General features: G+C 44.8%; 1 protein-coding gene across 1 annotated transcript in view; it reads left to right on the forward strand.

The window, feature by feature from the left end:
• ADGRF2 (adhesion G protein-coupled receptor F2) overlaps window positions 1–27,788 on the forward strand; it is a 44,590-nt gene that overhangs the window by 4,096 nt on the left and 12,706 nt on the right. The window contains exons 2-7 of the mRNA XM_013996166.2: window positions 16,520–16,620; window positions 17,307–17,349; window positions 17,668–17,819; window positions 20,513–20,731; window positions 22,375–23,745; window positions 27,701–27,742. Coding sequence (XP_013851620.1) covers window positions 16,549–16,620; window positions 17,307–17,349; window positions 17,668–17,819; window positions 20,513–20,731; window positions 22,375–23,745; window positions 27,701–27,742 — 1,899 coding nt within the window. The 5' untranslated portion in view covers window positions 16,520–16,548. The remainder of the gene's footprint in view (window positions 1–16,519; window positions 16,621–17,306; window positions 17,350–17,667; window positions 17,820–20,512; window positions 20,732–22,374; window positions 23,746–27,700; window positions 27,743–27,788) is intronic.

Below are 27,788 nucleotides of genomic sequence, written 5' to 3' on the forward strand. Positions count from 1 at the left end.
TGGGGTCCACAAAAGATGTGGTTTTCTCCCATTGGTCTTGCCCAGTTACCTGTATCAGTCCTTGTTCAACAGGGGCCTTAGGGGTGGAAATGTCCCATAAGTCTCATGGTTTCTTTGCCTTTTCCTTCCCATAAACTGAGTCACAGGGGGTTAGGGAATAATGTCCATCTGGGTGTAGGTACACTCCCTGTAGTAAACAAGGCCTGTGGGGATGTTACTCCCTGGAGCCCTTAAGCCACAAATGTTAATCAATAGCCATATCAAAGAAGGCATCGAAGCCCATGATCCTACACTGACTACCCGAGTTAATATTCTGCCTCAATCCCTCTTCTAGAGTTGGAGACTCTAACTCCAGGGGAAAAGGAGCGACCACCACTCTGACTGCTTCCTGCTACAAAGGGGCACCGTTAGGGGAAAGCAGTTAGGTTTCTGCTCATGGGATGGTCGAGTGGGCTTCCATACATGACACTGGGTACCCCTTCTATCACCATCTGAAGGTTGACAGCTTGTCATGGGGGTGTAATGAAGTGAGAAATACAATTAATTACACGGGGTCTGAATAAAAGGATCAAGATCCCGACGATGGCTATGGTGAGGAAATACTTTCACCAGGAGGAGGTCAACCAGTTCCAGAGGACAGCTCCAAAAGCTGGAGCTGGATCCAACGTCTTATGACTCTGCTGTTGGAGATCTTGCAGGGAATCAGACACATTCTCTGAATAATGAGGAATGTAGACACAAGATTCAGATTTTATAATGTCACAGGTAACTTTTTGAGCTGCAGGGAGTATATCTAAGGCCATTTGGTTTCTAGCACTACTTTTCTTACTTGTTGTTGTTCCATATTTAGGGTAGAAATAACTTCTGCAGTAATATTAAGAGCTTGTTGAGTAAAATTAGTTAAGACTTCCACCCACAGCATTATGTCAGTGGTTCCCAATGAAGGCACAAATATCGCCGCTAGGTAATCATACCAGGGGAACACTGATCTGGTCCATCTAGCATGTAAATAGGGAAGGTTGGCTGGTGCTCGGCTCAGAGTTTTCATAATGTTGCCACGAGCAAAAGCCAATCCCAGAGCGCAGGGCCTGACCCATCCTGGGGGCAGCCAGGGCCACAGATTAGTTCTACATATCCAGTAAGTTCCATTTGGGGCTAGCCAACTCCAGGATTAGATCCCCAGTCTGTTCCAAGCCGTGCAGGAAGGAGTCTTTTCTGGATTGTATGTGACTGGGATGATTTGTAAACAATGTTCGGTTGCTAAATAGCCTAAAGCTTTTAGCTCATTAGAGGATGGGGGTTGCCCCCCAAATCTGACATAATGTCTATTTTGCTCCCAGCAAATAGAGGCAGGTTGGGTTAAATGACCCTTCTCAGGAGTGATCCACATATATTGATCCTATATATATATTTTTTTTTTTAAAGGAGAATTGCAATGATTTTTAATATTTATTTGTTTATTTTGCTTTTTAGGGCTGCATCCGTGGCATATGGAGGTGCCCAGGCTAGGGATCAAATAGGAGCTACAGCTGCCGGCCTATGCCACAGCCATAGCAAAGCAGGATCCGAGCCTCATTTGCGACCTACACCACAGCTCATGGTAATGCTGGATCCTTAACCCACTGAGCGAGGCCAGGATTTGAACCCACAACCTCAGGGTTCCTAGTCGAATCCGTTTCCGCTGTGCCACAATAGGAACTCCTTGATCCCATATTTGATAAAATTGATTAAAATACCTATAACCAGTATGATTTTTCTGATATCTCTGGCTGGTCTTGAAATATTTGTATGCCATTTCCTTGGTCAGCATATAATTGAAAGTTACCTTACATTGTTCTTCAGTGTCAGCACAGAGAAGAATGTCATTTACTTATCAAATAACTTTAACAGGCTTAGAGGACTTAAAGTTTGCCAGATCTCTGGCTAATGCCTGTCCAAATAAATGAAGGTTGACTCAAAACCCTTGAAACAAGATAAGACAGTCCAAGGCTGCCTCTAAACCCTTGAGATAAGACAGTCCAAAGTTTTGTGGATGGTTTGAGAGGCCCTCAAAAGCAAATAAAAATTGTGAAGCCTTAGCCGAGGGATACAGAAAAAGGCATCTTTTAAATCTAACACAGTAAGCCAGGCTGCTGTTTCTGGAATCTCCGAGAGGAGCATACAGGACTTGGGTACCCCTGGATGTAATGGGACCACTGCCTCATTTACCAGACCAAGGTCTTGCACTAGGCGCCGATCCCCGTTAGGCTTTTGCACTCCCAATATAGAGGTGTTACAGGGGCTGCCGCATTTGGTTAATCATCCCTATTCTTTTAGGGTTCTTATAATTGGGATGAGTCCCTGTCATGCCTTGGGTCTCAGAGGATGCTGCTTTTGGCAAGGAAATAAAAATTGATCTTTAAGAGTGATTTCCACCAGCTGAGCATTTTTTGCTCTTCATATCTTTCCTCCAATGGCTCCGGCTTCTGGGTCAATATCCACTGCCATCAAAGGCTGGCACAAACTTGGATTAGGTTCCATTGTCATGTAAATTGAGGCTTTAACCTTTGATAAAATATCTCTTCCCAAAAGAGGAGTTGGACTCTCCTGAACAAGCAGAAAAGCATGAGAGAAGCAATTGGGCCCCCAGTCACAACTCAAAGGTTGTATAAAGAACTTTGTAACTGGCTTGCCAGAAATACCACAAATGATGGCAGATTTATTTGAGGGGGTCCCAGGGTTGGAGAAGGGGACCAAAGTGCAGGCTCCCATACCCAGGAGGAAGTCGATAGGCTGTCTTCCTACATTTAGAGTCCCCCAGGGCTCCTGAGTGGTGATAAGGACAGGAGCCAGTGTGGAAAGCCCCGGATCCCACACTGAGCCTAAGGGGTTGACTCTAGGGACCTTCTTCTTTGGGGCAGTCCCTTCTCCAATGATCTCCCCGAAATAGGGGACACAGCCTAAATGTCAGTGTCTGAGCCTTGGGGCATTCCCATTTAAAGTGTCCCTCTTTCCACAGAGGAAACAGGCTCTGGGCTTAGGTCTCTGCCCTTGTCCTCTCGCCTTGGAAGGTCCCAGGTTGACTCTCTGCAGTGCCATAACTAGAGCCTCAGCCTTTTCTCTGTCTCTCCTCTTGTTCTCCTTTCGTTCTTCCTGGTCCAGATTATAATATACTTGAGTCGCTACTCTAAGGAGATGCTCTAGGTCCTGATCAGGGCCAAAAGCCAATTTTTAGAGATTTCTTCATATATATGACACTGATTGAGTTATAAATTTATCTTTAAGGATTATTTGGGGGAGTTTCCGTCATGGCTCAGTGGTTAACAAATCTGACCAGGAACCATGAGATTGTGGGTTCAATCCCTGGCCTTGCTCAGTGGGTTAAGGATCCAGTGTTGCCATGAGCTGTGGTGTAGGTCACAGATGAGGCTTGGATCTGGCATTGCTGTGGCTCAGGTATAGGCCGGCAGCTACAGCTCTGATTAGACCCCTAGCCTGGGAACCTCCATATGCCATGAGAGTGGCCCTAGAAAAGGCAAAAAGACAAAAAAAAAAAAAAAAAAAGAATTATTTAGCCCTCCATTGATTCTGGGTCCATTGGTGTAGTCTTTCTCAATGCCTCTCTGAGTCTTTTTTTTTTTTTTTTTTTTCTTTTTAGGGCTGCACTCACAGCATATGGAAATACCCAGGCTAGGGGTCCAATTGGAGCTATAACTGCTGGCCTACACCATAGAAACAAGGGAATCCAGATGCATCTGTGACCTACACCACAGCTCATGGCAATGCCAGATCCTTAACCCACTGACTGAGGCCAGGAATTGAACCCACATCCTCATGGATCCTAGTTGGGTTTTTTTAACCACTGAGCCACAGTGGGAACTCCATCTCTGAGTCTTTCTAAGTCTCTTTTTCCCCTTGACAAACCTCCAATAGTTTGGAGTGGTTAATGGGCTTTACTCGTGCAGCTTTTAGTCCCTCAACTATACAGGTAATAAAATGATTTCTATGCCAATTATCTTTATCCCTCTCATCAGCAGATCAATTAGGATCGCTCATAGGAACCACCTGACACCCTGTGGGGACTCTTGTTCATTCCTTTCTGATCTTCCTCTGGCATTGATAGCATACCAGTCGTCTCCCCAGCTTTGAGCATTTCCTAAGACTTTGTTTTTTTTTCACTTATAGTCAATGTCTGGTTTAGTGATAACATGACGTCCTTCCAGGCTAACTCTAAGGACAGTATGAGACCCTGAAAGACTTCGATGTATCTATCTGGGTTGTCAGCAGCTTTTCCAAAATCTGTTTTTAACTGCCTTAAGTCTTAAAGCAAAAAATGCACGTGGACCCGTTTTGGTCCCCATTCTCCATTTGCTACCTCTTGTAAAGGGAGTAAAGAGGGATGTAACTTTGGCCCTGGAAGGGCAAGAGGAGGAGTCTTGAGCAGCATTGGAGAAGGCTGATTAACTTCAGGAGGGTCTGACCCAATTGGGCCAGGACATGGTGGGCACCTAGGTTCTGAGGGAGGTGGCGTGATGCACTGGGGAAGCCACAAACCTTCCTCAGTGTAGTGTCGTCCCTCCTTGTAAAGAAGATCTGAACATAAGGCACCTCTGACCATTTCCCTTCTCATCTACCAAACAGGTCTAATTGGAGAATAGTGTTATAATCTAGAGAGCCTTCAGATGGCCATCGCTCTCCCTCTGACAGAGTATATATTGTCCAGGTTTTCGTGCAAAAGAAAATTAAACATTTCTTTCTCAGAGTCTGAGGGTCAAACTTTTCACAGTTGTCAAGGCACATGTGAGAGGAATTGCTATTGAGCCGTGTACCAGGCTCAAGGATGTGGCTCCCATCTGAAAAAGAGAAGAGACCAGCGTCCAGCACCAGTCGTCCTTTCTCTGTTATATGAAGGCATCCCCTCTCTTGCATAGAGCAGCTAGACATTGGTGCTCAAATGTCCCATCCGACCTTAGCCTGACTGGCATTAACCACTTCCTTACCAGCGTAGCCTCTTTCCCCATCATCCATGCCCATTACCTGTCTCTGGACAGAGGTGAAGAAAACCCAGGCATACAGTCCCTGTCCTGAGTTTTCGAATCCTAGGATGCTCGCTCTGACATGCCCGCTATTCAGGTTAGAAAAGTTCCTAAGCCACAGTTAATGGGTACGTTGGATGAACCCGTTGTTGGTTCCCACAACCAGGGGGAAAGTAAATAGCACAAAGCAAAACTGCCCAGGCCTGGGCTCTGAGACTGGGTACTTGGCCTAAGCTGGATATATACCAATTATGAATGCCTTCCCCCTCACAGACATGGTAACAACTCAGGGTGACCCTAACACCTAGAGGTCTATTTCCTTTGCCCCCGCAGCTCCATTCGAGGTAATAGCAAAGGAAATGATAGAGGATTGGATTAGTTGAGCTCTTTAAAGGACTGCTAAGGAGACTGGGCATGGCTTGATGAGAAGAATATGACAGTGACCCATCCCAGCACAGGAGACAAGGCTGAAGTCACATAAGAGGTGGTATCAATTGGCCTAAAGCCCAGGGGGTGCTGATCTGACTAAACATAGCGAGGGGTAGAAGACAGAAAAAGGATATAATGGGATGGACTTATAATTCAAGGAGAACTCCCTAAGCTTACAGAACTGGATTATGAGGATTTTTGTCTATAGAGCCCTTAAAGTTTTTTTCCCACAGAGCAAGCGGTCTCCTTGTGTCTTGTCCTCTTAGGGAAGCCACTAGAAGATGGATTTCCATCAAAACTTGGACTCTGGCCACTCAGCTAACATGATCTAATGTGAAATGATGGCTCCTAACATCCTGCAGGATGCAAGGAAGGTGGAGACGAGAGTCTCGTAAGGGGTCAGGGACAGCTACTTTAAACCCTTCATCACCCCTTAAGAATTGACAAAAATGACATATTTGTTCCTTACATGTCTTTCAAAAATTGCTAACCTTTAGAAATATAGTATCCTATGATTTCCCAAATGCTTTACAAAGGCCATACAGTACCTAGAAAGAGGAGATTTTGGGGTGGGGGGAATGGGAAGGAAAGTTTGCCTTGTGATTCACTCCATCTGTCCATCTCCGTCTCCGGCCGTCTCCCTCTCGGGACATTCCCTTTGGTGCCTCTTGGGACCGGACTCCTGGCCAGATTGGACTTGGGAAGGCTGCCTTTTAGCCGTATGAGGTCGCTCAGGGGCTTAAACAGAGCTGCGGAGGGGGACTTGGCACTGGCTTCGTGTCCAGGGCACGTCTCAGGCTCACACACTTTTTCACCCACTCGCCCTCCTTGCAGAGGCAAATGAAACCGAATAAAGTAGGAAGCGCAAGCTTGCTGCTGCTTACCTTGTGAGCACCAGTATATTGGATCAGATCCCGGAGGAGCCCCCAAAAGATGGTGCTGGAAAGATGTTTCCGGAATCCAGGTTCATGTTCACGCAGCCAAAGAATGAACTTTGAGGAGTTCCCATCGTGGCGCAGTGGTTAACGAATCCGACTAGGAACCATGAGGTTGCGGGTTCGGTCCTTGCCCTTGCTCAGTGGGTTAATGATCCCGCGTTGCTGTGAGCTGTGGTGTAGGTTGCAGACGCAGCTCGGATCCCGCATTGCTATGGCTCTGGCGTAGGCCGGTGGCTACAGCTCCGATTCAACTCCTAGCCTGGGAACCTCCATATGCCGCGGGAGCGGCCCAAGAAATAGCAACAATAACAACAACAACAACAAAAGACAAAAAGACAAAAAAAAAAAAAAAAAAAAAAAAAAAGAATGAACTTTGAGAACACACAGGCAGCAAGCACGCAAAGTCTTTATTACAGGAAAGCAAATAATTCCCAGGACAGCTGGGAGGCGGGAGAAGCGTTCCAGGTATAACACACATCTGGTCTTGAAAATTTCACATTTCCAAAAAGAAACTCTCTACATTAGCAGGTCAGCTTTGAGTCATACCTCTCCCCACAGTTGTCTTCTGGGAAATGCTTATCTTGTAGGAAATCCTTCTCTTGCCAAGGATCCCGCAAGAATCCTGAATTTTACGCAGTCACAAATAGTCTTGCAGGAGTCCCCACTGTGGTGCAACTGGATCAGCGGTGTCTGGGGAGTGTGCCAGGACACAAGTTGGATCCCCAACCCAGCACAGTGGGTTAAGAATCTGGCTGCCGTGGCTGTGGTGTAGGTCCTAACTGTGGCTCGGATCTGATCACGAACTCCATATGGCATGGGGTGGCCAAAAAAGAAAAACAAGAAAATGAAAACCTTGTAATTGGAGAAGAGTGGCATCATCACGGCCAGCTTGGGCAAGGACACCTTCTGTGATGATCCCTCATGCCCTGGTTCTCAGATTTCAGTCTTTCTTGCACCCTGAGTCACCCACAGAAGGTCTCGACACCTCTACGGTCACTGAGTTGCTGATGGAGTTGCTGATGGACAGGGAGTCTCTGTGCTCCCTTGGGGGTGGAGAATGGGGGGAGTCTTGGTGAGGGCAGGCAGGGGGTGCATGATGCTGATGGCAAACTGCTGAATGAGGAGATGTTCCAGCTGGTTCAAAAAGAGAGCTGGGATTCCTAGAGCAAGAACTGGACTTGAGGAGAGAGGAAGATTCTGATTCCTGATCAAAACCAGATCAGGAAGAGAGAAGAGGAGGAACACCAGGAGACGGAGGACTGTTTTCCCATGTCCCTGGAAGTCACAGAGATTGGGCTGATCCGGACAGTCTTCAGCCCTTGAGAACACAGTGTGATGTCTGTGGATCTGACTACAGGACAGGAGAATGGGACCTGGATGTTTCAGGACAGGCAAAGCCAGACTGAGCACTGAGGCCAGAAGACTAGCAGGGGCTGTGCATCTCAGCAGATGCCATGTGGCTGGAGTCATCCTTGCATGCCTCTCTCCTGATGCCAGGGTGTCATCTCAGGGGAGGAGCAAAGAGAACTGAGGCGCGAATGCTGAACTCATCAAAAGAGATCTATCTCAAGCTGAAAGTCAACGAGTTGTGTGGCAAATTTTCCGTCATTGGTGCTAAATAGATTCAGTTACAGCACAAAAAACCATTCCCTCAGTGCTTACCTAGCTTGATGACTTGATGACTTTTGGGTGAAAACGAATATTATGGTCTCTGTGGATTCATCCTAAATATAAACTTTAGGTACCAATTCTTCCTCCATTGGTTTATCCAGAAAACCTGCTGTTGCCTTGGTTCTGGTCCTTATTGTGGTTCACCTGGACCAAGGAATAACCTGGCTTCCTGGCTTTGTATCTGCCTTTTTTTTTCTTCTTCTTCTTTTTTTTTTTTTTTTTTTTTAGGGCTGCAGGTGGAATGTGGAAGTTCCCAGGCTAGGAGTGGAATTGGACCTGCAGCTGCTGGCCTAAACCATAGCCACAGCAACACCAGATCTGAGCCAAGACTGTGACCTACACCACAGCTCATGGCAATGCTGGATCTGTAACCCACTGAGTGAGGCCAGAGATTGAACCTGTGTGCTGGTGGATACTAGTCAGGTTCATAACAGATAAGCCACCATGGGAATGGGAACTCCCTATATCTGCCTTTTAATCTACCCTCTATTCTATGGGCAGAATACTCTTTCTATTTTTTTTTTTTTTTTTTTTGTCTTTTTGCTATTTCTTGGGCCGCTCCCGCGGCATATGGAGGTTCCCAGGCTAGGGGTCCAATTGGAGCTGTAGCCACCAGCCTACGCCAGAGCCACAGCAACGCGGGATCCGAGCCGCGTCTGCAACCTACACCACAGCTCACGGCAACGCCGGATCGTTAACCCACTGAGCAAGGGCAGGGACCGAACCCGCAACCTCATGGTTCCTAGTCGGATTCGTTAACCACTGCGCCACAATGGGAACTCCAGAATACTCTTTCTAAAATGAAATCTGAACCTTCCATTAAAGGATTTGATGGCTCTTCATTGCCCACAGAAGAATCTTGTGGCACAGACCCCACTTCATTTTGACATCAGCATACCTCCAGCTGATGAGCTTACATGTTCCGCTTTCCCATCACACACCTGATGCTGTAACTCTGCGACCTTCTCAGTCATCCTTGAACATGACCGGTTGTCTCATACTCCTTGCTGTGCACCTACTGTTTCTCTGCCTGGAATACTGTTCTTCCTCAGCCCCTGCAAGGGCCACACCAAATGCCAGCTTATTTATGGTCTTCCCCAAAGCCCCCTTAGAGAGACTTTATGACTTTGTGCCATTGGTTTCTGAAGTGTATTTTTTTATTTCAAGGAGGATACTGTGGTGATAATTCATACCATTTGTATTCTCTGTTGCTTAATTAGTCTGTAGATTTCCGAAGGGCTAGACCATGTTTTATTTGTCTTCACAATTGTCCCTAGAGCCTAAATTTTTCTTGCATGATACAGGCCCAATGTAAATGTTTTCTAAATAAATGAATGGATGGATGGATGAAGAAATAAGGCCCAGAGAAGTTAAGTGTGTCACCAAATTTCACAAGAAGGAATTAACACATTTCATGACAGAATTGAGAGAAGACCATAATCTTTCAGCTTTCAATTCATTTCATGCTCTTTCCACCACAATGTTAAAAAGTTAATTTTTCCAATAATATATATGTGTGTGTATATATATATATATGTATATATATATATATATATATATTTATTGTCTTTTTGTCCTTTCTAGGGCCGCACCCACAGCATATGAGGTTTCCAGGCTAGGGGTCTAATTGGAGCTGTAGCTGCCAGCCTACAACTGCCAGCAACACCAGATTCGAGCCGCGTCTGCGACCTACACCACAGCTCACGGCAACGCCAGATCCTTAACCCACTGAGTGAGGCCAGGGATCAAACCTGCAACCTCATGGTTCCTAGTTGGATTCGTTTCCGCTTCGCCATGATGGGAACTCCAATTTTTCCAATTATAAATCTAATTATTTGCAAAAAGTTAAGAACAGAGAGAGAGGAATATGTGGAAAATTATTTTATCCTTTTTTTGTATTCGTTAATATTTTGGTGTCTTTCCAGTGTTTTTACTTACATTTCTTTTTTAAAAAATAATATTTATAAATTAGAAAGCCTCAAAGAATGTGTATACACACACACACACACACACACTGAATCACTGCTATACAGCAGAAATTGGCACAACATTGTAAATCAACTATTATTAAAACACTAAAAATTTACTTAAAAAGAAATTAGAAAAGTCTCAAATATAAATATGCAAATAATAAATCATCCGCATTCCCACCTCCAGACTTACCTGCTATTAGCATATTGCTATATTTGGTCCCAGGCTATTTTTTTACACATTAACACTCTTCTGTTTTGGTACAAAGAACATATGCCTTTTATACTGCTTAGTATAAAAGAATTCAAAGAGAGTGGGACATTTAAAGGATAAAACTAAAAGACACCATCCCCAATTCTTCTGCCTAGAAGTAACCATTGCTAATGATTAGATATTATTCCAGATATTTTTTCTGGATGTAAGGACATCATAGACTGATTGATAGATACAAAGAAAAGCAGAAAGCAATACAAGTGTGAAGAGGTCATTATTATGCTCTATTGACTATTTTTTGACTTCATTTTCTTGAGTGCTGTGCACCAGGAGCGAATATTATTGGGCTCTGCATAGTTTCTCTGAATCTGGGAGCAGCTCTGAAGATTTCATTCCCATCAGAGTCAGTCTCATTGCTCCTTGTCCCCATTTACAGTGTATCCTCAACATCCCCCCTTAGAAATGTTTCAGTTAGAAGAGGAAAAGCAAAAGCATCCTCACATTTTGCTTCTCTCCAGTTTTCTGGGAATCGATGAGATTTCTGTCAATTTTTTCCTGTTCTTACAGTTTGGCTAAAAAGGGGAAGAGAAAGGGAAGATAAAGTTTAGGAGTTGTGCTTTGCTTCTCCATTCTACTCTGCTTCAAAATTTTCAGATTCTTCCTTTTAACACTTTTAAATGTACTCCCTTAAGTCCTGCCACTTTCCTCAATGTGCTGCAATTAGTGATTCTTTTTTTCCTGGTTTCCAGTATTTTTTCAGTGTTGATGATGAGTCTATAATTCATTTCCAACTGATCACCTTAACTGAGAAATCTCACCAGTGTTTTTCTATGGATGTGCATGATGTACAGCATCTTACAGATAGATTTCCCCATTAATATTATAAAATTACAATATATAATCTAAGTCTGCTCCATCATACTAATATATTACCAAAGATTTCGATAAGCATTGCTTTTAATATTTGGGTACTATTCTTTTATATAGATTTATCATCATTTACTATACACCATATTATCATGTGACATTTATAGCTTTCGTATTTTTAATTAATTAATTAATTATTTGCTTTTTAGGGCTGCATCTGCTGCACACGGAAGTTCCTAGGCTAGGGGTCCAATTGGAGCTACAGTTGCTGGCCTACAGCACAGCCACAGCAACTCAGGATAGGAGCCACGTCTGCGACCTACACCACAGCACACAGGTAGCACCAGATCCCCGACTCACTGAGCAAGGTAGGGATGGAACCTGCATCCTCTTGGACACCAGTTGGATACGTTTCCACTGCACCACAACAGAAATTCCCTGTTTTCATATTTTTTTTCTGCTGTATATCCAAATGCTATCAGCAAACCTGCCTATCATGTTTTTTTCTGTACGTCAAGTTATTTCTATAAACTAGAGTCTCAGTGTCGCCATGCCACAGTAACTTGGGTTTACTTAGTGACTTAGCCTTCATTTCCAAATTTTGCATCCGTTTATAATCTCCTGAATTCATCTTGGCTGCCTCTGTCAGGTTAAATTCCCTCTTTGGTTTTGAGGTGACTCACGAGGTAGGTGGCTCTCACAGTCCACCTTCACCAAGTGCCTGAGGTAGATGTCACCTGCTCTGTTCCTGCTTGTCTACTGTTAACCTCTCAGGTGTGACTCATCATCCATTCATTACTCAGCCCTGCTTGAAATCTGCACACAGAAAGAGAAAAGCATCCGATTCCAAAGAGGTTTAGTGAAGCTGGTCAAAGCTCAGGGGAACCAATGAAAATGACGTGGAAAAAGCTGAGCATCGGGAGAGACAAGAGGGATTAGGTCACCACAGAGGTGGTAGCTCTGTGGGTGTGGTTTGGAGCATCCTCTCTGCTCCCAAGAATTTGACCTTTACTTCCTACTGTTGTCAAGGTCACCTGTCAAAAATCCCTGTTGGAATGTAGGCTTACCCGGGTGAATTAAATCAACAAATCATTAGCAGTCATTTTCACATGACTGGTGGCCAGCCTCTCTGATTCCTTAACTGTTCCTGCTTGGCAGTCAGAGGAATTTGGAAAAGCTAAGACCCAAAAAAGGAAGTCCTAGATGTGGGAAAGTTTACTTTAGAGTAAGGAGCTTTCTCTGAGGAGGGAGATTCTGGACTGGAGCCAAGTGAAATCCTGGGCATCTGGGCTCAGTATGGAAATGACTACTCAGTTCACATGTTTCTGAAGGTTATTTAAACCCAGATCACTCTATTTCTGTCTCAACTTCTGTCATCACTATATCCATCTATCTACCTCTCTCTATATATATCTATGCCATATGTATTATATATAATATGTATTGTATATTATATACTTTTTCTTTTGGTGGGAGGTAGAGATGGTGATCAGCCCTTTTACATCTCAAAGGAGGACAGGGACACAGGGTCAGAGCCCTGTAGTTAAAAGAGCCAGTTCCTACTGTGGCTCAGTGGAAATGAATCACACTAGTATCCATGAAGACACGGGTTCCGTCTCTGGCCTCGCTCAGTGGGTCGGAGATCCAGCATTGCTGTGAGCTGTGGAGTAGGTCACAGATGTGGCTTGGATCCTGCGCTGCTGTGACTGTGGGGTAGGCCGGCTGCTGTAGCTCCGATTTGACCCCTAGCCTGGGAACTTTCATATGCTGCGGGTGCGGCTCTGAAAAAGAAAAGAAAAAAAAAAAAAAAGCCTGGATATCACTTACAGGTGGAATCTAAAATAGGGCACCAATGAATCTACAAAAGAGAAACAGACTCAACAGACATAGAGAACAGACTTGTGGTTCTGCCATCCCCTGACAAGGACGAGGGGAAGGAAGTGGGATGGAGGGGAGTTTGGGGTTAGAAGATGCAAACTATTACATTTAGAAAGGATAAGGAGTTCCCGTCGTGGCGCAGTGGTTAACGAATCCGACTAGGAACCATGAGGTTGCGGGTTCGGTCCCTGCCCTTGCTCAGTGGGTTAACGATCCGGCGTTGCCGTGAGCTGTGGTGTAGGTTGCAGACGCGGCTCGGATCCCGCGTTGCTGTGGCTCTGGCGTAGGCCAGTGGCTACGGCTCCGATTGGACCCCTAGCCTGGGAACCTCCATATGCTGCGGGAGCGGCCCAAGAAATAGCAATAACAACAACAACAACAACAAAAGACAAACGACAAAAAAAAAAAAAAAAAAAAGAAAGGATAAGCAATGAAGTCCTACTGCATAGGACGGGGAGCTATATCCAGTCTCTTGGGATAGAATATTTTGGAAGATAGTATGAGGAAAAGAATATGTGTGTGTGTGTGTATGACTGGGTCACTATGCTGTACAGTAGAAATTGGAGCAACGCTGTAAATCAATTTTACTTTAATATAAGTAAAATTTAAACAAAGAGCTCTGGATCAGAAATCAAAAAATCTGGTCCTTCCAATAGCTTGGGATGTGACCTTGGAAAAGCCACTTCCTATCTGGACACTTTCCTCCTTAACAAAAAAAGGGCAAGTAGCTTCTTTGTCCACTGCATAATGCTTTATGAGGTCAAGGTGAAACTTACATGTGAAATGTTCTGAAAGAATTGAACCCATACAAAGATCAGCTCGCTCTTACATGAGAAAAGCCATGACTGACTGAAAAAAATTCAGAGGTCTAGTTTCAAATCCCAGCTCTGCCACTCGGTACCTGTGAGGTTAGCCAGGGTCAACTTTTAGCCCCTTAATGTGGGGAAATCGTGGTGGGCACTTCAGGGCTTGGAATTCCCTGAGGGCATCAAAAGAGCTGATGTGGCTATAGTGCCAGACACAGAGTAAATAGGCAGTCCTCTCCTCTGCCTTCCATAATGTCTGCATTCAGCCAGGAGGATGAGGTTGGTTCTCGACTAGATGTGAGGTGAGACACAGTGGGATGGCTTCATGACAGACGCTATGGCATCTTCCACCCTTGAGGTCATCCGAAGCATATTCCCACAGTCTGTCTGGGAACTTCCAATGGGGTTTTTTGTGGCACTCACTGGAAGCCTCGGCAACTCACCATAAAGCCTAATTATGCAAGTAGGAGCCGCAGACTGCTGGTTGACCAAGCTGGTGATTGAAACACTCCTGGGTGTCTGAGAAAATTCTGCCTGGAGTTTTGTTTATTCTTGTTTGCAATTGCTATTCCAATACTTTCTTTTTTTTTTTTTTTTTTCCCAATCAAGATTTGGGTGTTAAAATTGTAGAGTTTTTGTTTTTCCCCCAAACCACCCTACAGAATTTCTCTGGTTTCTATTACTTGTGTGTATGTGTGTGTGTGTGTGTTTTAAGGAAGCGAATGTTTGTTTCTGATGGGGCCACACGCATGACAGGTCCCAGCATGCAGCTCACGCATTTTCTTTCTGCCTGTTTTTCTTTCATTTGTGAGCTGTGCCTGTTGCCAGTCAACCATGTGGCTTTGGGATGGAGGAATTTGACACAGAGATAGGAAGAGATATTTTGAAATTAAATTGCTAACAAAGATGGGAATCATTTTTGTGGAATCTGGAACTTTGGAACACTTCCAGTAATGTCTGTTTGTCTGGCTTTAACCCGTCTAGATGGCTTTAGGGAACGAACCTTAGCCAAGTTTCCAAGCCATGGGCAGTGCTTCAAATGTTTCGACAGAAATAACAATCACAGGCCATGTCTAAGATCCATTTTGCGTTTTTGCGTTTGTTTGTTTTCTGGGGCCGCACCTGTGGCATACGGAGGTTCCCAGGCTAGGGATTGAATCAGAGCTGCTGCTGCGGGACTAATTCACACCAACAGAGATGCCAGATCCAAGCCGCATCTTCAACCCACACCACAGCTCATGGCAACACCAGATCTTTAACCCACTGAGTGAGGCTAGGGATCAAACCTACGTCTTCATGGGTACCGGTCAGATTTGTTTCCGATGAGCCACGAAAGGAACTCCTAAGATCCATTTTTAAAAAGTTGCTACCTACCTATGAAAATACAGCTCCAGGGTTAGGTAGGAATGAAGGATAATTGGCCAAGCCTGGTGCTTACTCTCCTTCAAGAGATATTTCTAGGCTGAGTTTGCACGTGGAAACTCTGGCTCACCTTCCACTGTAGCCACCCACAGGTTTCTCAGCCCTGCCTAACCCAGAGGGTAAACCATCCTTCTTACTCCCTGAACATGGGTTCTGATGCGTTACATTTCAGCAGGCAGCTTCCTTTGGAGAGATTCCCAGACTAGGTGTCACATGCATGGTGACAGCAGGAGCTGGAGGTTATCATAGCCGTGTCCTGCACCTCCCAGGGTCAGCTGGTGCTCCTACCTGCAGTGACCTAGTGAAGTTGATGGGAGGCCCAGGGATGCAATCTTGGGGGCAGGGGAGTCCACAGTTCCAGTTTCAGGCTGAATAGATCTGCATGGAACATTGAAAGCTTCAGATTGGAGACTTTTTTTTTTTTTTTGTCTTTATACGGCCACACCTAGGGCATATGGAGGTTCCCAGGCTAGGGGTCTAATCGGAGCTGTTGCTGCCAGCCTAAGCCAGATCTTTAACCCACTGAGCAAGGCCAGGGATTGAACTCGCAACCTCATGGTTCCTAGTCGGATTTGTTTCCACTGCGCCATGAAGGGAACACCCTGGAGACTTTTTTTTAAACTGAAGTTTAGTTGATTTGCAATATCATGCTAGTTTCTGGTGTACAGCAAAGTGATTAAGTTATATGTGTACATATATATTTTTTCACGTCCTCTTCCATTATGACTTATTATTGAAAGAGCTTTCTGAGCTATTCAGTAAGACATTGTTTATTTATTTTATATATAGTAGTACTTATCTGTTAATTCCAAATTCCCAATTTATCCCCCCGCCCCCACTCCCTTTCCCTTTTGGTAATTATAAGTTTGTTTTCCATGTCTGTGAGTCTGTTTCTGTCCATTTGTGTCATATTTTAGATCCCACATGTAAGGGATATCATAGGATGTTTGGCTTTCTCTTTCAGACTTACTTCACTTAGTATGATAAACTCTAGGTCCATTCATGTTGCTGCAATTGGCATTATTTCATTCTTTTTTATGGCTGAGTAGCACCTTCTTTGTTCATCTGTGGATGGATATTTATAGGTTGCTTCTAGGTCTTGGCTATTGTAAATATTGCTTCAATGAACATTGGGATGCTTTTATCTTTTTGAATTAGAGTTTTGGTCTTCTCTGGACATATGCCCAGGTGCAGGATTGCTGGATCATACAGCACCTCTATTTTTAATGTTTTAAGGAAACTCAAAACTGTTTTCCATAGTGACTGTACCCTGGTTGGAGACATTTTGTCTTTTCGTTTATTTTTATAGAAGCAAGAAGGGCAGCTGTGCAGAAGAGGATGACTGAGATGCTCTTGCTGTACTTCTTCGTGTTTCTTTTGCCCACAGAGTCCAGTAGGACATTATGCCAGGTAAGAAGTGGGAGGTGGGATGATGAGCTGGTGGAAAGAGCAAATTGAAAAAAAAAACCCATCTGAGCTGAAGTGTAGGAAGGGGATAGTGGTAGAATGGTCTAGCCGGAAGAAATTGCAACAACCTGTAACCAAAACCCATACGCTGATAGTTGCAAATTATTTTCCCGCTCACTCATTTTCTGTAAGTTCCTGAGATGGAAAGGGGGGTCAAATGACAGAAGGATGGCAAACTCTTCCTTCCATCTCCTTTGATGGTGAGGCTTTCAGTTGCTCAGAACCAGGGTGGCGCCACTTCCTTAAAGGCGCTTGAGAATGGGTGGGTGGGGCTGGCTCTTAACAGTGACTGGGAGGCAGTTAATGGCATTAAGTTGGCAGGACCTAGGCATGGTCCCAGCACAATGGAGCATTGTCCCACCCCAAATGGCATCTCCTTGGAGAAACCTAATGTGAGACCCATGGATGGGCTGGAGCAGTGGGCACCTCTATCAATGGTTGGTCAAGGTCTGACTGGGGTGGAGTTTGTAGCAATGTCCTATTTGTCAGTTTTGTGGGGAGGTGGGGCCACGGGGACATACTTCATCATTGCTGACTCAGATGTGGTTGTTAGTCTGTGATGAAAGTGACTCATTGGGTGGGCATATCAGCAAGTGATTTTGACCTGAATTGTGATTTTCCCTTCCTAGGCTGCCAGCCAGAACACGGAGCAGGTGTCTCCCGGGCCACATGGTATGTTGGCAGTAGTTAACAATGGATGGAAGGATTGAACCGTGGGCTCTTCCCCCTCATATCAGCTGGAACACTTCCACTTTTATCTATCTTATCCATTTGAGTTCAGGATACAAGTGTGTGGGGAACAATAGGAGGTTGTCACTGAAATCTATGGTCATCCCTGTTCTATTTCAATTGTCCTCCACATTACAAAGAAAGGACATCTGGTGTCCGCTGGACTTCTGTGCCCTCACAGCACTGACACCTTGGTAATTGGCCCAGGCCACCTGGAGCCTGGACCTCTCCATTGCATGCTGCCACTCTTTATTTTCTCAGGTGCTTGCGATGGTACTTGTGTGGACAATGACTACTGCAGCCAACATTGCCCTCCAGAATTTCAGGGGCATATGAAGTTTTCATGCCAGCAGAAGAGATGGCACAAAATCACTGATACCTGCCGGACCCTTAATGCCCACAACATCTTCGAGGTAATACCCTTTCACTTGCTCTCAAAGTAGCGCCCCAAATTAGCAATGCTTGTAGGGCTCAGTGGCAGTGGGGAGGGAAAGGGAGAGAGAGGGACTGTGGGCATGAGGCTCCATAGGTGTGTGTGTGTGTGTGTGTGTGTGTGTGTGTGCATGCACATGAATACAAACATACTTACCTGGCCCCACTCTCTACGCAAGAATGAGATTCTTAACTTTGGGGCATCTAACGGTTTGCGTTTCCATCTCCCGTACCTTTTCATGATGTAAGGACCTGAACTTCTAGGTCAGATCTGGAAGAGCCTTCCTCTCCATCATCACTCATAGCTTTTGAATCATCTGAAAGTGTCCTTATCTCAGGCTATAGCACTTTTAAAGGCACAGAATTCAGGTTCCACCCCAGACCTGCTTAATCTGAATCTGCACGTCCTCAAGATCCCAGGTGATTTCTGTGCTCTGTAGATTTGAGAAGCTGCCCCAAAGGGAAGGACTTTATGGTCAAAGAAATGAACATGATGCTTCAGGAATGAATTTCTAAAAATTCAAGTTTAATGAGTAAAATCAGGCCCAATGTTGTTGTTGTTGTTATTATTGTTACTATTATGATTTTTTTTTTTTTTTTTTTTGCTTTTTAGGGCCACACCCGCAGCACCTGGAGGTTCTCAGGCCAGGGGTCGAACTAGAGCTACAGCTGCCGGCCTGCACCACAGCCACAGCAACATCAGATCTGAGCTGTGTCTTCGACCTATACCACAGTTCACGGCAATGCTGGATCCATAACCCATGGAGCAAGGCCAGAGATTGAACCCGCAACCTCACAGTTCCTAGTCGGATTCATTTCCATGTCACCACAATGGGAACTCCTCAATGTTATTTCTTCTTTTTTCTTTTTCTCCTTTTCCTTCCCGAAGTTCAACTCTCTCTTGATTTCTCCAGAGGAGTCAATGCCTGCCTTTTTAATTTTTTTGGCTGTGCCCAAGGCGTGCAGAAGTTGCCAGGCCAGAGATCGAACCCTCCACCGCAGCAGTGACAATGTTAGATCCTTAATCCCCGAGCCACCAGGGAACTCCCTCTGACTATTAATTTTGAAAACACATTTCTGGCTTTATTTTATTTTATTGTCTTTTCAGGGCCACACCTGTAGCATATGGAAGTTCCTGGGCCAGGGGTTCAATCGGATCTGCACCTGCCACCCTACACCATAGCCAGAGCAATGCAGGATCCCAGCGGAGTCTGTGACCTACACCACAGCTCACGGCAATGCTGGATCCTTAACCCACTGAGCAAGGCCAGGGATTGAACTCGTGTCCTCATGGATACTAGTTGGATTCGTTAACTGATAAGCCAAGATGAGAACTCCCCTAGCTATATTTTAAATCAAACAAAACAGAAAGTACTGATAGAAGTCTGTTTTTTACCACTAATCTCAAAAAGATTAAAGGATATTTAAAAAAACATAAAGATGATTTTTTTAAAAATTTTGCTAACAATAAATAAAAAATTTCCACCAAAAACAACACTGGATCCTTAATCCACTGAGCCACAGGGGAACTCCTAGGAGTCAATGCCTTGGCATCTCTTTTGTCCTGGGAACATCCCCATTTCCTGTTTTGGGGTGTGGCCATTGGAGATTACCCCTGAAATTCCCAACCAGACTTCAAAAACATGGCCACCCCAGGGTGTCCGCCGCCAAGCCACCCCTGATGTCAGCCAAGATACACAGGGAGACCCCACAAAACCTAAAAACCTAAATGATGGTCTCTGTTGCCACTACTCAGCTTCACTGTTATGGTGTGAAAGCAGCCACTGATGATACTTAAATGCATGAGTAGGCTGAGTCCCATTAAAACATTATTTACTAAAAAATCAGGTCCTTAGCCTGGAGCCCTAGTTTTCCACCTCTGGTCTAAAAGGCAAGACCCAGAGCCTGAATCCATGGGGGAACCCTATTTCTATTTTCAGTCATTCTTCTCTCTGGGATTCCCAACTGATTTATCCCAATCCAGTTCAGAATTTCTATTTTTAAAATATGTTCATGTCTGGAGTTCCCACCATGGCTCAGCAGTAATGAACCTGACTAGTATCCATGAGGACATGGGTTTGATTCCTGGCCTTGCTCAGTGGGTCAAGGATCTGGCAGTGCCATGAGCTGTGGTGTAGGTCACAAACGCGGTTCAAATCCTGAGTTGCTGTGGCTGTGGCGTAGGCTGGCAGCTATGGCTCTGATTCAGTCCCTAGCCTGGGAATTTCCATATGCCCCACAGGTGCAGCCCTAAAAAGCCATAAATAAATAAATAAATAAATAAATAAATAAATAAATTTAATTAAATAAAAATATGCTCATGTCTTATGCTTTGCCCCTCAGGAATAGCAGAAAGAATCTTAAACAGCACTAGAAATTTCCCTACAGGCACAGAATGAAAGTGCAGTATACACAGGAGGGGTCTGAAGGTGTATGCTAAAGACTGTGATTGCTATTTTGGGGCGGAAGAAGGTAGCTGGCAAGCCAGGACTTTCATTTTCTGTTGAAACCCCTTGGTATGGGGCTGGTTATTCCACAGCCACCATGACTTTGAAAATGTAAGCTACTAAACCATTATGCAACATACAGTTGTGTCATCAGGCTGTCCTAAATGTTAGGAAAGGTCCTTTCGCTTTGAAAACTAAAGGATGTCTTTGTTTTCGCCATGTCTTAGGATAAAAATTCCTTTCAAATGTTTGCTGAAACGAAAGAAGATGACAATAACACGGGGACCATTACAGATTTGTTGATGCAAAAGTGCCCCGAGAATCTGTCCTGTGTGATCAATGGCATTCAGAAATCTCCCCGGATCCCGGGAAACATCGCTTTTATCGTGGAGCTCTTACACAACATCTCGGCTGTGCTGACAAATGTTGACGAGGCAAAGATGCAGGTGAGAGGCGTTGGGTAAGGGGTGCAGCAGTCTGTTGATGGAAAAGGAATGCAGGTGAGTGAATGCTCTGTGAGCTTGGGGAGGTCTGAGGACCATGTCCAATGCTTAGCATAGCAAGTGTTCGATCCATCTTCATTGAAGAAAGAACGAACAACGAATGGAAAAAGTGACCATATTCAATCAACCAACATTGAGGTGCCAGATCAAACAGTAGAGTACTTTTTTCCAGGGTCTCTTTGGCTACTGAAAACTAAAAACCAGGCTAGGTCCTGCAGAAAGACTTTTCCATCTTCATTTGTGAGTTAGAACAGGCGGCAAAAGTGGAAAATATCCAAATGCAAAGTAAACAGCCATACAGAGCCGCCCTAGGAATATGAAAGGGAATGAGATTTTTTTTTTTTTTTTTTTTTTTAGGGCTGCACCTGCAGCATATGGAAGTTCCCAGGCTAGAGGTTGAATCAGAGCTACCGCTGCTGGCCCACACCACAGCCACAGCAATGGAGCAGAGTCTATGACCTATACCACAGCTCACAACAATGCTGGATCTCCACCCCACTAAGCAAAACCAGGGATCGACTCACATCCTCATGGACACCAGTTAGATTCGTTTCCACTGCGCCACAAGGGAAACTCCCTATGTCAGCGTCATAACCCACTGAACCACAATAGGGACTCCTGGTTCTATTTCTTTTTTTTTTTTTCTTTGATCTTTTAACAAGAGGATATTAAAAAGTAAGGTCAGCCTCTGGGGTCAATTTCCAATTTGGTGTGTTCCTGTATAGGGTCCTGCACCCAGTTAGGATTCAACAGGTGTTAATCACAGAATGGGTACCCAGACCAGGGTAAGCCAATGCTAGTTTCTCCAAAGTGTGGCACGGAGTTGATGACGGTGATGGATCTGGGGAAGGGAACCCACTTGCCTATCTCACAGGAAGGCTTAGCACAAACAGGAGGAGGGTGATACCCTGGTCGCTCTAACCTCCAACTCAATAGTCAATGGCAGGCGAGTTGGCTGGGGATCTCATTAAGACTGATTCTGATTCCTTAGGTCTGGGGTGGGGCCTAAGATTCTGTATCTCTAGCAAGTTCGCAGGATATGCTAGTTGGAGGACCACACTCACATTTGCAATAGGTAAGCAGTGGGGTCCTTCTGTAGAGCACAGGGAAGTATGTCCAATATCTTGGTATAGAGCCTGATGGAAGATGGTGTAAGAAAGGAATGCATGTATGTGTGTGGCTGGGTCACTATGCTGTATAGTAGAAATTGACATAACACTCTAAATAAATATGCTCCGATTAAAAAAAAAAGTCCATTTTGGAGTTCCCACTGTGGCACAATGGAAACAATCCAACTAGGAGCCATGAGGATGGGGGTTCGATCCCTGGCCTCGCTCAGTACGTTGAGAATCTGACATTGCCTTAAGCTGTGGTGTAGGTTGAAGATGAGGTTTGGATCCTGTGTTGCTGTGGCTGTGGTGTAGGCCAGCAGCTGTAGCTCTGATTGGACCCCCTAATCCAGAAACGTCCATATGCCATGGGCATAGCCCTAAAAAGCAAAAAAAAAAAAAAAAAAAGGGTCAATCTTGACCATCAGGGCAGATTCAGAGAGTGACTCAGAACTAATGCCGGCTCTCCATTGACAGAGTTACAGCACCATGGCCAACCACATTCTCAACAGCACAAGCATCTCTAACTGGACCTTCATCCCTGACAGAAACAGCAGCAGTATCCTGCTGCACTCAATCAATTCCTTTGCCAGAAATCTGTCTATAAATAAGCAGCACATGGACATAACGGATGAGTTCATTCACACAATGGGCGCCATCATTTCCGGAGACACCCCTGGAAAGAATTTCAGTTTTTCCATGCGAATCAACGAGACCAGCCACAAGGTCATGGGGAGGGTGTTGATCAGTGGAGATGAACTTGAGAAAGCGCTTCCTCCTTCTCAAGCCAGCAGCGCCATCAGCATTGCGTTTCCAACGCTTGGGGCCATCTTTGAAGCCAGTGCTCATGAAAACGCCACCGTGAACGGACTTGTCCTGTCTGTCATTCTGCCCCAGGAACTAAAAAGAATCTCACTGATTTTTGAAAAGATCAGCAAGTCGGAGGAGAGGCGGGCACAGTGTGTGGGCTGGCATTCCCTGGAGAGCAGATGGGACCAGAAGGCCTGTCAAATGACTCAGGAAAACTCCCAGCAAGCGGTTTGCTCATGTCAGCCAAGCGAGCTGTTTACCTCTTTCTCAATCCTGATGGCGCCCCACCTCTTGGAGAGCCCGATCTTGAGTTACATCACGTACATAGGCCTGGGAGTTTCTATTTTCAGCTTGGTCATTTGCTTGTGCATCGAGGCCTTGGTCTGGGCCCAAGTGACCAAGACAGAGATCTCGTATTTGCGCCACGTGTGTGTGGTTAACATCGCGGCCACCTTGCTGACGGCCAACGTGTGGTTCATCGTGGCTTCCTTTCTCAGTGGTCCAATGAGGCAGCACGGGGCATGTGTGGCGGCGACCTTTTTTGTTCACTTCTTCTACCTTTCTGTGTTTTTCTGGATGCTTGCCAAGGCTCTCCTCATCCTCTACGGAATCCTGATTGTCTTCCATACGCTGCCCAAGTTGGGCCTGGTGGCATCATTCTTTGCATTGGGCTATGGGTGCCCTTTGGTCATTGCTGGTATCACGGTCGCTGCCACTGAGCCTGGCAAAGGCTACCTCCGGCCTGATGCCTGTTGGCTTAACTGGGACACGAGCAAGGCCCTCCTGGCTTTTGTGGTCCCGGCGCTGGCCATCGTGGTGGTCAACCTCGTCACCGTCGCACTGGTGACCGTCAAGACCCGGCAGACCACCGTCGGCAAGTCCATGTTCCGGGAGGTGAGGGCCATCGTGAGGATCAGCAAGAACATCGCCATCCTCACGCCGCTGCTGGGGCTGACCTGGGGATTCGGGTTAGCCATGGTCCTCGATGGTGGCTCCCTGGCCTTGCACATCATCTTCTCCCTGCTCAACTCCTTCCAGGTAAGTCCAGAGGCTTCTGACCAAGTCCAAAGTGAGAGAATTCAGGAAGAAGTTATTTTGGGCTTTTTTTTTTTTTTTTTTTTTGTCTTCTTAGAGCCGAACCCGAGACATACGGAGGTTCCAGGCCAGGGGTCCAATCGGAGCTGTAGCTGCTGGTCTACGCCACAGCCACAGCAACGCCAGATCCGAGCTGTGTCTGTGACCTACACTACAGCTCACAGCAATGTCAGATCCTTAACCCACTGAGCGAGTCCAGGGATTGAACCTGTGTCCTCATGGATACTAGTCAGATGTGTTTCCACTGAGCCACGACGGGAACTCCCAGGGAGACGTTTTGTTTTGGGGAGCTTGTAACATTATTTCACTTTATGAAAGACAGAGGATTTTATGGAGTTTCTGCTGTGGCCCTGTGGGTTAAGGATCTGGCATTACTGCACCGGGGCTTGGGATTTAATCCCTGGCCTGGAAACTTCCAGATGCCCTGGGTACAGCCATCAAAAAAAAAAAAAAAAAAAAAAAAAAAGACGAAGTCTTTGAAACAGCCTATTGAGTCAGAAAATAAGCTTTTGCTCTAGAAAAGACGGGATTCCAATCTTGACTCTTTCCTTTGCTCACAGGTAACATGCTCTTGGGTATTAACTTGGCTGAGCCATGTTTGACTCACTTAGAAAATGCGTAGAAGATCTTGCCCTGGATAAGAGTGTTTGAAAATGAAATAAAACAGTAAATGGGAAAGCATCAAATACTAAAATGACCAAAAGATCATAAAGAGAATAACCGAGGGCTGAGTTGTTGCTGTTTAGAAATCAAACAATAACATCTCCCCCCAAATCTAGAATGTAACTGGAAGTATTAAAATGTGCACATGTATTAGGATCCTTTCTGTTTAGAATTTTTAGTGACCATTGAAAAACATCTTATTTTACTGAGGCAAGCCATCCAGAATGGTATTAAAGACAAGTATTCGCTCTTCTCTTATCTCACTCTGTAAATTAAGCAGTGTTCTTTCACAGTGTTATATACACCTTTGCCAAGTTCTCTATGCTTATATACAAATATATTTTCACATAATAGAGGGGTCAAAAAACTATGTTATTTTGCAACTTACTTTTTCACTTAAAAATATATCCTAGCGTTTTACCAGGTTATTATATCTCTTTAATGAGTCCCTTCCCGATTGAAGCTTCGGTTTTTTTGCTTTTTTTTTTTTTTCCTGTCACTTTATACCATGGAACCAAAGTTTATTATACAGAATTTTAAATATGTAGATAGCGACTAATTGAAAAGAAAGTTTTTGGAGTTCTCTGGTGGCCTAGCGGTTAAGGATCCAGTATTGTCACTGCTGTGGCTTGGATTCGATCCCAGGCCTGAGAACTTTCACCTTTTGCATGCCATGGGCACAGCCAAAAAAAAAAAAAAAAAAGGAAGCTTTTCTTCTTCTAAAGGCCTCTAAATTACCCCCCCTTTTTTCCCCCTGAATGTATGCTTATTTGAAGATAAGACTATTTTCAAATACATGTGTAATCTGTAATGGAAGTTTTAAGCCAAATATTTTCTTATTTTGCTCTGTCGATATTTAAGTGTACCTGACTTCATTCTACAATAAGTATTTGATGCCTTGGAAAACAAAGCTAATAATAATAGGGGTGTCTTATCTTTTGCAGTCAAATGCTCTACTCTGGGTGTCTTCCCTTTGGAATCTCTGGATCTTTTTTTTTTTTTTTTTCACTTCTCTGGACAATATTAATTTCACCCTACATTTTTCTGTACCGCTCTTGGTAATTATCAATTGCCTTTCCCATGTCTATGCGGCTAGTCATTGATAGGCCTGAAGATCAAAACTTAGCGCTCCCAAACTTGTATTCTGCATACCCCATGGCCACTGACCATGAACCTTTAATGAGTTCATGTGTCACTCTCATGCATTTTCTTTCCTTGTCTTCCTTGGGGCCATCTTTGGTTTCTGTTTTGGACCAGGCTGTGAGCCCTTGTATTTCGGTCCCATGAGCTCCTTTACCTGTCACTACAGGGTCAACTTGTAATTTCAACTTAGTTTCTGCCTTGACTCCTGGTGAGGAGGGTGGCACCATCTAAATGCCTCTACGGATGCGACAGTGAAAGGCTGAGAGCAGGATCTGGGTGAAGATTCTGAGGCAGGGCTGTGCAGGAGCCGGCTTAAACTGGCTCAAGAGAGCTGCCTGTTACACTTTCAGGAGTTTGGTAAGGTGCTTGTCAACGCCAACATCAGTCAAAATTAAATTGTAAAAACTTTTACTGAGGTGTTCCCGTCGTGGCTCAGGGGAAACGAATCTGACTAATATCCATGACAACGCAGGTTTGATCCCTGGCCTCACTCACCGCGTTGCCATGAGCTATAGTGTAAGTCGCAGGTGAGGCTTGGATCTGGCATTGCTGTGGCTGTGGTGGAGGCTGACAGCTCCAGCTCCAAATGGACCCCTAGCCTGGAAACCTCTGTATGCCTTGGGTAGCGCCCTAAAAAGACCAAAAAAAAAAAAAAAAAAAAAAAACCCAAAAAACAAATTTTTATTGAAATACATTCAATGAAAACCAAAGGTCATATATCCTCAAAGCATATCACTTTGTAATTGTTTATCTACCTTTTACGATACTCTTGAGGCTGTTGGCATCTATAGTACCTGTGCAGTGGAAACACTGTATTATGATGGGCCCACCTCTTTCTAGGCTTAACAAGGTTACCTGAACCAAGGTCATTATCTCACATCTGTTCTCAGGTGAGGCAAGACCCAAGTAACCACCTCTCCAAGAAAACATTTGTCTAGTGAATTTGGCTGCCTATCACTTTTTGCAAGTTGGCATCCCTGAGCTTCCTTATGTGAGAAATGGGATGAATACTTTTTCTTCCTTCTTCCAGAGTGGTCTGGTGCCAATATATATGAAAAAAAAAATAAGTTGAGAACTCAAATGGACTATGATGGCGGAGGAACAGCCTCTGCGTGACTTTAATAGGGGCTATCTTTATATGAATGATAAAAGATAGGAGAATGAATAAGTGCTTTCTATATCATCATATTTCTGAGCACCTATTTCTGAGCCTTTGTGAATGTAATTAGAAATGCAGTCATTTTTCTGAGGATCCATGAACTTGATCTTTCTTTGAAAGTTTTATTTTTTATTTTATTTTTTGTCTTTTTGCCATTTCTAGGACCACTCCCGCAGCATATGGAGGTTCCCAGGCTAGAGGTCTAATCAGAGCTGTAGCCGCCGGCCTACGCCACAGCCACAGCAACTCGGGATCCAAGCCGAGTCTGCGACCTACACCACAGCTCACGGCAACGCCGGATCCTTAACCCACTGAGTAAGGCCAGGGATCGAACCCGCCACCTCATGGTTCCTAGTCAGATTCGTTAACCCCTGAGCCACGACGGGAACTCCTCTTTGAAAGTTTTAGAAGAGTTTTTGGTTGAGGATGGAAAGGAGGTTGAGGGTGTAAATATATTCATACAAGCTGAGCGCAGCTACTTTTGTTATTTTTTTGTGCAAGTTCCTTTCAGGATAGGTTGTTTAGGGACTGTAAACCTGCTCTGCTCTGCCTCTCATCTCCTCTGACTCTTTCTTGGGCCGATATATTCCAGTGAGATGCATAGCTCCTGAAAAATGAGGAATAATGTATGTTGCCCAAATTAAAAGGAAATTCCTATGGCATTCTAGTATGAACAGGGCCCCTGGTCTGCTTGGTGTACTGAGGTGCCCCAAGTGTCTAGAAGAATGGCCGGTGCATGGAAGTGGCTCAGTCCATACTTGCTGAATGGATCAATCTAGGTGTTGTGACCTTGAAATGAGAGTGTCAAATATTCAGTAGCGGTTAAAGAGTTAATAACACTGTTTTCATTAGGAATCGGAACAGAGCACGAGTGTCAGTATTTATTATCATTACCATTTTGTTTAATGGCTCTTCCTCTTTCATCTTTCTCAGGGCCTCTTCATTTTGGTGTTTGGAACAATCCTGGATCGGAAGGTACCGTAAATGCTTGTGGTTTCACATTGTCAGTACTTGGCTCTGA

Source organism: Sus scrofa, chromosome 7, assembly GCF_000003025.6.
Source record: "Sus scrofa isolate TJ Tabasco breed Duroc chromosome 7, Sscrofa11.1, whole genome shotgun sequence".
Classification (NCBI taxonomy): Eukaryota; Metazoa; Chordata; class Mammalia; order Artiodactyla; family Suidae; genus Sus; species Sus scrofa.